This window comes from Corvus hawaiiensis, chromosome 3, assembly GCF_020740725.1.
Source record: "Corvus hawaiiensis isolate bCorHaw1 chromosome 3, bCorHaw1.pri.cur, whole genome shotgun sequence".
Classification (NCBI taxonomy): Eukaryota; Metazoa; Chordata; class Aves; order Passeriformes; family Corvidae; genus Corvus; species Corvus hawaiiensis.
The window spans coordinates 15945439-15957147 of NC_063215.1; the positions used below are offsets into that span (position 1 = coordinate 15945439).

At 44.4% G+C, this 11709-nt stretch overlaps 1 protein-coding gene across 1 annotated transcript in view; it reads left to right on the forward strand.

Moving 5' to 3' along the window:
* Window positions 1-11709, forward strand: part of ADAM17 (ADAM metallopeptidase domain 17) — a 35556-nt gene that overhangs the window by 20749 nt on the left and 3098 nt on the right. Inside the window, exons 8-18 of the mRNA XM_048296558.1 lie at window positions 724-837; window positions 1359-1503; window positions 2043-2131; window positions 4016-4168; window positions 4944-5143; window positions 6167-6270; window positions 6940-7074; window positions 8004-8134; window positions 9142-9220; window positions 10371-10459; window positions 11094-11150. Coding sequence (XP_048152515.1) covers window positions 724-837; window positions 1359-1503; window positions 2043-2131; window positions 4016-4168; window positions 4944-5143; window positions 6167-6270; window positions 6940-7074; window positions 8004-8134; window positions 9142-9220; window positions 10371-10459; window positions 11094-11150 — 1296 coding nt within the window. The remainder of the gene's footprint in view (window positions 1-723; window positions 838-1358; window positions 1504-2042; window positions 2132-4015; window positions 4169-4943; window positions 5144-6166; window positions 6271-6939; window positions 7075-8003; window positions 8135-9141; window positions 9221-10370; window positions 10460-11093; window positions 11151-11709) is intronic.

An 11709-nucleotide genomic window follows, 5' to 3' on the forward strand; every position in this document is an offset into this window, starting at 1 on the left:
TTGGCTTGCAAAGCCTGAGTGCGCCTCAAACACCGGTGAAAACACACAAATCTTGCCTGAAGAGCTTTAATGACTCCGTTACACATCATGCTAGTGTAGAGGCTTGTATATGGACACAGGGATGTAGTGACTTCAGGTTCTATGATGGTGTCTCAAAGTTAGTGCACAGAAATCTGGAAAACAGCATTAAAAACAGGAGGAATCCATCAGCTCAGCATACTTCAAGAGCTGTGATGTGGGACATGGAGACTAATGGTACAGGCCAGCTGCCCCTTTGCTGGGAAAAGATCTGCAGGAATAAAGAAGGAGTAGTATTTGGGCAGGGAGGGTGTAGAGAACATTATGAACTAATTCTGGGTTACTGAGAAAGTAGCAATCCTTTAACATACATTTTGGTTAGCTGGAACTCTGAAATGATTTGGGGTTATTTATACTGGTTGTATTTGTTTGGAGTTTTTCTAAAAGTAAAATGCACTTCAAAGCAGAATTTACAGTGAAAACTTCTGACATCCTGTAAAAGGGTTGCTTAGAATGTAGTTACGTATGATTTAGTTGGTGTATTTAACTAGCAGAGGCTGGAAAGTTAATATTAGAATCATGCTGAGTCTTAATTTGTCTCCTTACAGATCTATTGAGACATTTAAAATTACATTGAAACCTTTTCTGTAGCTGTAAAATTGACCAAAATTCCTCTTCATTATTGTTGCCCTTTTTGAAATGTAGATTATCATCCACAATGAGCCGAATCCTGTAAAACCTGGAGAAAGGCATTACAATATGGCAAGAAGTTACCCAGATGATAAGAAAGATGCCTGGGATGTGAAAATGCTGCTAGAGGTAGGTTGTAAAAAATCGTGCCCCTTACAGAGACTTACTCATTCATACAGGTGCTCTGTAGTAACGGGTGAAAGTCCTCTGCTCCCTCTGCATGACGTGTAGATGTCACACAAAGTCAAACCAGCTGCTGTGCCCTGTAGCCCGTGGTAAAGGACTCCCTTGCATAATTACAGAGCAGACATCAATTAGTCTTATTAATGTGGTCTGAGTCAGAAAGGCAGTCCTGATATGTCTGGCCCTGAGACTGGCTGCCTTGTGACCTTCATCAAGTTATTGTACTTGGCTTTGTCCTCACTGTGAAAAGGGAAAATGAATAGACAAGTTATGTAAATGAATGTGTACAGTGTACTTGGGCATTAGTTTAATTTCCTGCAGCTCTGTAGCATGGCTAAACAGATGCTGTTTTCTGACTTAACCAGGTCTAGGAGGTACTTGTCTGGCACATTCGATAAATGTTATTATCTCTAGGCTTCTAACATGCACTGTAAGCTAACAAGAGATTTGATTTTTTTTTTTTAAAGCAATTTAGCTGTGATATTGCTGAGAAAGCAGCTCATGTGTGCCTTGCTCATCTTTTCACGTATCAAGATTTTGACATGGGAACGCTTGGACTGGCTTATGTTGGCTCTCCCAGACCTAACAGCCATGGTGGCATTTGTCCTAAAGGCAAGGCTTCTTTTTCTTCTGTCCCAGTTGTGGGTTAAAAGCTAGTTTTTGTTATTCATGTTTAATTCTTTTCTCCAACTTTTATGGAGTATGTTGTGTAATTTGCATAGACTCTAGTAGTTGTTTTTTTACATAGAAGGGATGGCCATTTTTTTGGCTGGAGCTGGAAAAAGCAGGAAGGATAAAAGTCCCTGAACAAAGTTACTAAGCTATCTGGTGTGAAGAAGCTGTATAGAAAAAACCCTTTTCTAAGGGCTGCTTTGTGTGGGCACATCCTGCAGTGGTTCTGGAATGGCAGATGCTGTTGTCTTGGAAATTTCTGCTGGTTTTGCCTTTACTGCAATACATGAGCTGTTGGAGCTGTGCTTGAAAGATTCCCAGCTCCAAAAACTGGCAAGAGGCAGGGTCTCAGTAGTGAGCCTGTGAGAACAATAAAGCTGTTCATTTCCCCAGACAAGTATCCCTCTCACCCCAAAAGTACCCTGAAACACAAAAAGAATGTTTCTTAATTTTAATTTGTTTATTTCTCGCTTTTGTAGCTTATTACAGTCAAATTGCAAAGAAGGATATCTATCTGAACAGTGGCTTGACCAGCACCAAGAACTATGGGAAGACCATCCTGACAAAGGTAGGAGAGCACCCTCCTCATGTGTGTGTGCTGGTGATGTGTGCCATGGGATTGTGACAAGTTTCTGTGCTCTCAGAAAAGAGCTGCTGGCTTTCCATCTGAGTCAGATCTCTGGGTACAAGGGTATAGATCATAAAACAAAAATCATCTTTTTTGTTGTAGCTGACAAGGGGAGTCAGGACTGAATGGAAGTGAAAATTGAATTCACTGTGAAACAGGAATGAGGAAACAGCTGGTGTCTCATAGGAGATGTAGTTTTCTAGATATAATCAGGTTTTTGATGTCTAAAGATAAATTTAAATGTATTTTGCTTTAACAAAAAATCCCCAAACAAACAATGAAGCTCTAACAAAACAAACCCTCAAACAGAACAAGCAGGCAAAGTAAGTAGTTTGAGGCTTTTAATGAAATTCCTCCACCTGATTTTTGTGTGTCCTGAGTAACTAGAGCAGAGAACAGTATAGTAGACAGGACTTATTAGTGCTAATACTAAGCTTAATGTAAGTTGACACTTTCTGGATTTTTTTCCATACTTTATTAGATAGTAAATACACAAATGAGCTTTGAAAGCCTGAATATTACCTTTGTCTCACTTGTAAAGACACCAGAGCAGTGCCTCTGTCTGCATCTATTAAATCTTTGCAGTTGGGCATATTTCACTTTTGCTGAGTTCTGCCGGCTTTTCAGCTGTGCTTTTCTGTAGCGTGATTATAATAGGAATTTATAATTGATGTGTGGGCTAAAACTTGGCACAGAAACTATCAGGAAGATAGGGAAAAAAGACAGTAAAGCTTTGTGTTAGAGGGATGCTGACAGAGAGTTCTAGCTGTTGCCATGCTATTTGCATTTGTTGTTCAATCTCCAGACTGGAGTTCTGCCTTGGATTACGAAGGAAGTTGAGTCTTCTGTCTTCCCAGTGGCAGGCTTAGGGCTTGGGACAATGGTTCACATGAGTTTCACAGGGAAAGTGCTGCATGGTGTCCACTTCAGTTTAAGAAAAAAACAAACAAACCAAAACAACCTTCTTAAAACTCTTCTCCAAATGAAGCACAGTGAAGCACAGGAGGGATGCCTGGGCAGCTCTCCTGTCTCTGGCTCCCACATTAGCTGTGCTTAGACACGGACCAGGGCAGCGCATGGCAGCACTTGGTCCTTCCTGTGCCCACGCAGCAGCTGCAGTGAGTTCCTCTGCAGAACTGCCTGGTCTCCTTGTGGTTACCTGTATTTCTGTGTGAGTTTAATTTGTGGTTGTCACCTTGTGAGCTTGACACACTTGCTGGGGAAGGCGCCGTGGGAGGTGCTCAGCGAGCAGAGCCGGTTTGGGATCCTCAGCACAGGCAGCCCTGTCTTGCATAAATGATGTTGGAAATTCATCCCTGTTGGGCTACAATTGTAGGTGTCTTTCCTAGAAATCATGCAGTAGCAGAGTTTATTCAGCACTCCTAATGTCATCATCCATTTAGAAGAAATAATTCTAATGGCAAGATATGTTAAATGAGATTGACTAATTGTAGTAGCTGGTGTTTGTTTGGATTGTGTTTTGTTTTAGCTTTTTATGCCTTCCAGCTGCATAAAAACAAATTTTCTTATTTTAAGCATCTGCATTGCCTTGAAAACAAGTTCAAATTGGTATTCTAGGACAGCATTTTGCCTTTAAAAGTGATTTAATGTGCAAATCTAGTTCTTGAACTTGACTTTGAAAAGGACCCTGATTTTATTTACCTTCGTTTCTCCACTTGTAAAACCAGAAAAATGTTCATAGGAAATTCCTGACCATCTTGGTATATCTTAGTATTGCTGGTGGCCTGGAAGTAGGTGGGATCTTCTGCCCTTTACTGCTCAGACTAATTTTTTTCAACATTGCTATTTTCGTGTTCAAAAAAGGAGGCTGACCTGGTTACAACACATGAACTTGGACATAACTTTGGAGCAGAGCATGATCCTGACAGTCTGCCAGAGTGTGCCCCCACTGAAGACCAGGGTGGGAAATATGTCATGTATCCTATTGCTGTCAGTGGGGATCATGAAAACAACAAGGTATGGTTGTTTAGTTTTGCATCAACGCAAATGTTTTTGCTATGGTCAGTGACCCTTTCATGGCAAATCTATTTAGTTAATGATTCCTGAAGTTTGAAACTACCAGAATGTAATGGATTAGCCATTAGCAAAGAAAACATTTGCATGCAGTTGGGTTCTCTGCAAGATAAGCTCATCTTTGGAATCTGGGTTTCACTGGAGTTCATAGCATGTCAAGGTGCATTTTAATTAGTTGTTTGTAATTAGCTGTGGCTGTATGCTGCTACAAGAGTCCAGTCCAGGACCTTCAGTACCACACAGCATTGGGGTGGTCCATAGCTGCTGTTGGAGAGGGGCTGCCAAACACTGTGATGGAAGCTTACCCAGGCAGTGTGGAGTTGGCACTGTGCCTGTTCTACAGATGAGAAACCCAGATTACCAGGGGTTATCTGCAGTCTGGTCTGACCTGTGGCTGTGCCCAGCCCCACAGTCTGTGCCTGTTGCTGCAGCTTCACATCCCGTCCTGGGGCTGCTGAAGCCGTGGGAGAGCTGGAGTTTTCTCTGAGCCAGACTGCATAGGGGAGTCCCTGCAGTGTGTAGCAGTGTCTGTTACTGACCCAACTGTTACTTTCCCATCTTAAAATTTTTCCAAGGTATCAAACTGACAGTGTAGAGGGAATAACTGCTTTCTGGGATGCCAGAACTTGGAGGCATAGGGAGGCTGGTGCTGTCTTAGATGCCAGTTGTTGACAGAAAGGTACACTCAGTGCTGCTCTTTTCCTCTGTGGCTCTCTAGATGTTCTCAAGCTGCAGCAAAAAATCTATCCATAGGACCATAGAGATCAAGGCCCAGGAGTGCTTCAAAGAGCGCAACAACAAAGTGTGTGGGAACTCCAGGGTGGATGAAGGGGAGGAATGTGATCCTGGCCTCTTGTACCAACTGGCTGATCCCTGCTGCTCTGCAGACTGTAAACTGAAAGATGGTGCCAAGTGCAGGTAAGGGGAAATGAGCTGCAGCTTCTCCTTTACACAGGAGAGAACAATGGGCTGGGCTGAAAACTCCTAAAGCCACCTGCAGTGTCACAGGCCTCTTTTCTGGCTTTAAGGTTAAATGTGTGAGCTCACAACAGTGAAAGATTTCATGAAAGGCTTCTGTGTGCATACATTAATTTTTACAGCATTCTCTTTTCCTCAGAAGTGTCAAGAGCCACAACCTTGAAAATTATTATTGTGTTGTCATTGTTATTACTGTCATTATTATTAAGCAAACTTAGGCAATCAAAAAGCATTAAAAATTTCCTGTGCACACTTTCTGTGCAAATACAATTTTTGTTTGTATTGGAAGGTGGCTTTTTACACTGATGCATACTGGTATTTCCAAACTGCTGCAAAATGTGTTTGAGCAGACAACAGTGACTGCACTAAATGATTCCTCTTTCTGTTGTTGCTTTTTGGGATGCTCATGGCCTTGTTGCAATGCAGTGTCCAATCTTTTTTTTCGTAGTTCAGCTCTACACCACGTAACATTAGAGAGCTTGTGCAACTCCTGTTGTTTAGCAAAAAAATCCATCCATTTTAATGAGTGTTTTTCACCTTCTTGCACTAGGTGAGAACAATGAAAGTAAAGGCAATGCAGAATACAAAGTAGGAAACCTTCAGGACAAACAGAAGGGGGAGAAATGTTTGGGGAAGGAAAGGGTGAAAGATGTTGTCCTAAGTTGAACAGCAAGTTACAAGAGGATAATCCCAAGTGCCTTGAATAAATACAAGGGTCCCTGTGTTGTCTCTCAATATGTTGTACTTTCTATGTGATTTTACCTTTACATGAAGAGTGAATGGGTATGTAGAAAGGTGGTTGTGGGAGAGGGCAGAGAGGGCAAGGGTTGAATCAATGAGTCAATCTCCAAGAAGTAGCTTTTTTTTCCCCTAAACATCTTTTTTCTCTGGCTTTGTCACACTTGTACTTATTTTTTTTTTAATTGGTTAATACTGATTTCTTCCATTTTGATCTTTCCCCAGTGACCGGAACAGTCCTTGCTGTAAAGGCTGCCAGTTTGAAAGTGCACAAAAGAAATGCCAAGAAGCCATAAATGCTACTTGTAAAGGAGAGTCGTTTTGCACTGGTGGGATGTGGTTCTGTCCCCTGTATGTCAGCTAGCAAAGTGCTCCAGGCTCAGTGTCCTGTTCAACCCACTTTCTGTCTTGTGCCCTTTAGTCATCCGGTACATGTAATTTTAGAGACCAGTTAAGCATCACAATATGCTCCTATAATGAGTTTCATTGTAGTTCAGGAGTCACTCTGATTTATTGCCCAGAAGAACAAAAAAATACTGGGTTTTTTTTTGGTTTTTTTGGTTTTTTTTTTTGTTTTTTTTAGTTTTTTGTTTCTTTAGTGTGTCACTGGGAGGGGACAAGAATGAATTTTGCCATAGAAAGGGTGGAATTACTGCAACTCTGCTTCTTTTCCACGCTTGTTTACTTCCTCCTCATAATCTTTATTGGAGGCAGGGAGTCAAGCCAGAGTGTGTGCTTTGCTGAGGGGGGCTCCAGGGTCTTCACCTACTGCTTGGTTGCCAGTGTCACAATGCCTGAGCTGTTGAAAGCCTCCAGAGCTTCTGCTGCCTCTCAGAGCAGCTGGCAGGGAGCCCGCAGATGAAAGCTAAGAACAAGCTATTGGGGTTTTCCTGGGAAAAGTCTGTATTTCCATTATTTTCCTTTTTTCTTCTGCATACTTAGGTGCTCTGCCCTTTGCTCTAACACAGTCCTCCCACTCTGCTGACTTCCATCTGTAGGGAACAGCAGCGAGTGTCCCCCTCCAGGGAATGCTCCGGATGACACAGTGTGCGTGGACATGGGGAAGTGCAAGGATGGGGAGTGCATCCCTTTCTGCGAGAGGGAGAAGAACCTGCGGTCATGTGCGTGCAATGGTGGGTGACACAGACTGAACTGAAACACGACTGGGACTGAAATCTGTATTTCATCTCTGCTCCTTGGAGAGTGCTGGCTTCACTGTGGGCTGGCCTCTTTGACAGCTGAATTTGTGGTTTTTGGGAAAGTTTAAACTGTTGGGTTTTGTCAGCTGTTTTCTGTTTAAAAAGGGAATGCGAATGTCCTCCTGGCTTCTCGTGGTCTGGGTTGAAGACAGTAAGATGAGACTTACGGTCTGACAGTCCAGCTAAGGGAGAGGACACTCTCCTACCTTCCAGCTCTACCACAGATGGACAGAAGGGATTGTAAGGAGATTCCAACCAACCTCTGGATCCAGCATCTGGCAGAGGAGTAGTGGCCTCCAATAAGTGATTAAAGAAAGATATCGAAGAGAATTAAGTCCCTTGAGAATATAGAATCCCCAAGTTCATTCTCCTCCTAACTTGCCTGCCATATACTTCTGCCAATGTGTTTTCCTGCTCCCTTGCTGTCCATATTATCCCTTAAATGTGGAAAAGCAGCCGGGAGTAGAATGAAAGCTTCACAGGGGCAATGCAATGAATTGCTGTGAGCCCTACTCTTTGAGATGGAGGGCATAGCCAAGGAGAAGGATGCGTAGAGATCTCCGAGTCTAAGAAATATTTGTCTTTTTGGATGTGTTTGGAACCTCTTCACTGGCCTGTTGATTCATGCAATGTTGGGGTATCAGCTTGGAGAACTTGGTCCCACTGTACCCCCTAATATGTTGCACAGGGCATGTGATTGAGTTTTAGGCTTGATCGTCACAGTGCCTGAAATTGGGTGGCTTGGTCCTGCCTTCCCTGTGGGGAAGCTGATTAGGACTATGCTCAGCCAGGGGACATGTGGGGTTGTGGGTTGCAGGTGACTCTTTGTGCTTCCAAGGAATGAGTTTGCTGCTTCATTACAGAAACAGATAATTCCTGCAAGGTGTGCTGCCGGGACGAGCAGGACAGATGCACGCCGTACGTGGATGCCAACGACCAGTTCCTGTTCCTACGCAAGGGGAAGCCTTGCACTGTGGGGTTCTGTGACACAAATGTAAGTGTGCCCAGCTCTGCTCTGCTGGGGGTCTGAGTCCTCGGGAAGGAGGACTGTGCTGGGGAAGAGAAGCCAAAGCTTGAGCAGGGTAACAGGTTTTATGTACCTCTTCATGGGGCAAATATTAAAGGGTGTTGGAGGCTGCAGGTCTTGGAGTTCTGCAGAGACCCATGCAGGGGGAAGCTGTCACCTTCTGCAGCTGCTCAGTACCCCCTCTGCTGCTCCCCACAGCTCAACCAGCTGGCACCCTGCGCAAAGGAGGGGTCTGAGCGCTGCCATAAGCTCGGCTGGGTTTGCAGTGCTTGCCTTCCTAGTTGGTCCCGTTAGCCCAATTTATTTTTACTCCAATAATTCAGGTCAGGGAGCAATCACATGAAAATCCAGCCGGCAGTATCTGAAAGGGGCAGTGAACCTGTGGCAGGGAGACTGATGGGTTGCTGGCATTCAGTGGCCTTTTCCATGGTACAGCTGCACAAACACCTGCAGACCGCAGTGGTTGGAGCTAAACTGGGTGTCAGCAGAAGTGAATTTGGGAGGGCGTGCCCCAGTCCTTGTGCTGGCAGAACTGGAAGACCAAGGTGCTACTGTGTTAAACCCACACAGCCAAATCTGGGAGTGAGTTGGTCTGTAACCTTGGGCTCCTGATAGCTGCAGCTTTCTTGGTGGGTAATGGGAACCGAGGCTCCCAGTGTTTAAATCTCTCCAGAAACATCAGCTTTATGTCCCCTAACATGAGCCAAAGGTGGAGTGGATTTTGCATGTTTCAAACATTAAAACTTGATCTGATTCAGACAACAATCGAATTGAAACTGGTTTGATAAAAATAAGGGCAGTAAAAATGGATTGCTGCTATTGGGCACCAGTGTAAATCTATATTCAGAATGTAAGTGAAGTTACACTGTGTCTGGAGAACTGAAACTCATTTCATTACCATCATTGTATCTCCTTCTCCAAGAAGGCAGTACTTAGTGCTTAGGTAGCATAAAGTTATTTTGTTACTTTTGCAGGGCAAATGCGAGAAGCAAGTACAGGATGTGATTGAACGATTTTGGGATTTCATAGACCAACTCAGCATCAATACTTTTGGTAAGATACATAACCATATCTTTTGGAGGTGTCTTGAGTTCATGACATAAACCTCTAAAGCCTCAGAGGGAGTTAGCTGGCTGGATTTATTCACCCGTGTGCAAGGGTAGATGGTAGCTGTGCTTGTGATATATCTAAGTATGTTTTTGCCTGGAGTTTGACACTACTGATCTCACCTTTTAAAGCTGAAAGGATGGGGGATTGTTTTGCATTTTTGTACTCCATTTTTTGCTGGGCATCTTCCAAGCTTGTGAAAGGGATGATAGCTTCTTGTCTGAATACCAAGAACTAGGTCAATTAGAGAAAAGGATATAACAGTCAGTCTCTTTAGAGGTCAGCTAGATCCAGCAGGGTATGAAGTGGGCCTCTCAGTGGGATTTAAATGTCAACAGACTGGGAGGGGAACACTTCCTTTCTCTTTCATTTAAGAAAACCAGAGGTCACACACCTCAAGCTGTGCCTGTGCTGAGTTGGCCTCCTTGGTCTTGATCCCAACCGTGCAACCCAAGCAGGTGTCACCTCACCCCAGGTGTCACCCCCAGTGTCTTGCCCTGTGTTACTGGCACCAGACAAAACCAGTGGTTAAGCTGGTGTTGTGTCATGAGCCCTAACTGTGTGTGCTCATGGTATCGCTGTGCCTGCACAGTGCAGTTATTTGAGTTGTGGCTTTCAGTCTCAAGTTTCAGGGACAAAAAATTTTCTTACGTAATTGATAAAGCTATTTAGCCTGCTTGGATAGAGGCAGTTTTTGAATCTTTGACATTCAAATATTTTGTTTGTGGAGGCAGGTAGAGATCACATGACTGTTACATCAGAATTTGGTAATGGACTCACAGTGTGTCTTGTGTGAGAGGGGCACCTTGGCTGGCTCAGTTTGGCTGTTCCAAAACAACCCATATTAAATATTACACCCTTACAGCATTTCTCTTCCGAGAACAGAGAAAAACCTGCTATTGTTAACATAATGGATACAATTTTCTAAAATTGTATAATTTTATCTTTACCTACTCCAAAGTAGGCAGCCTGTGCTTCTCTGAGCAATTCTGAGGTTTCACTTGACTGAGCAGTGGCTGCAGAAGGAGGGGATAGATGTGTGTGTTCATGAAACTGTATTTGGTTGGTAACTGATAGATTTGAACTCGTTTCACAGGGAAGTTCCTAGCAGATAATATAGTGGGCTCTGTGCTTGTCTTCTCCTTACTGTTTTGGATTCCTCTCAGCATCCTTGTGCACTGTGTGGTGAGTAAGCTGTCTTTGAGATGACTGCTGTGAGAACATCCTTCATATGTGAAATGGCAGATGGCTGTGAGAGAAAATCATGGGAAGCTTTTAGCAAACCCTGAGGGGAAGTTCAGCATATGTAAGGCTTACTGCTCCTTCAGTAGGCAAAACTCTTGCTAAACTCTGCCAGGCCCTGGCAGACCCAGTGCTCCCATGACTATTCCCTGGAGCCTTTCCCATTCTTTCCCAGGCAGATTTTCTTTCTCTGCCTTCTAAATTCTACCCAAGTATAATTTTAGTATTTTTAGCATTAAGAACAAAGTCTTCTAAAGCCCTGTGAAGAAATAAGACACCCACATTTTGAGGGGATACCCAGAGTGGGAAGTGATCTTAGTTGATCTTGGGTGGATGGGTAAAGAGAGAGAGAGCTCATGGCAACGGGGAGTGTGGACATGCGGTGTGCTGCCGACAGCAGTGTGGGCTTAGAGCAAAGGGGTGCTGTGCCCACAGGCACTCCTGGGATGAATGGGAAGGCATGGGAAGTAGGGGAAGGGAAAAGAGCCCCCCACAAAGTGCTGTGTCCCTGCAGGAAAAAGGAGACCTTGCCATAGAGAAATTAACTTTCTTATTTTGTGTGTGTGATTCTCAATAGGACAAGAAACTGGACAAGCAGTACGAGGAGAACACAAAGTCCCTGTTTTGCCCCAGTGTAAGTTGCTAAGTCTGAGTTGGCAAGAGGCTGTCTCATGTATTGGAAAACCTGAACGTCAGGTGCCTGCAGAATATTTACCAAAAGAGTAGCAACAGAGAGCCCCAGAGCCCCCTGCTGCAGAGGGGTGAATCCATGTGAGGGGAGGCTGGTTTCTGAACAAGCCTCTGTTCACTCTCACCAAGCACTGCAGTGTGGCAGGGTCTGATCCTTCCTTCCTGTAAGAGCTGAGCCTTGTTGGCAGAGCCACTGTGGTGCAGCAGAGAGGGGCAGGAAGCCCTCCGGGGCAGGAAGCCGCTCTGCTCCACAGAGCACAGCTTCGCCCGTGTCCGGCATCCCCTCGGCACAGTGCACTCGGCAGTGCCAGCCACAGGCTGCTTCTTCCCAGCCAGGTGCTGTCACTGAAGCATGAGGCTCAAAAATCTCTGCAAAATGCAGTGTCTTTGCTGCAGAATTGTTGTTTGCAGGAGTTGGCTTCTAGCAGCCAGGTGTGCTACAGCCTTCCAGTTGTTGAAGGGGCCCATTGGTGGCACTTCTCACCTTGTAAATACTGAGCTGG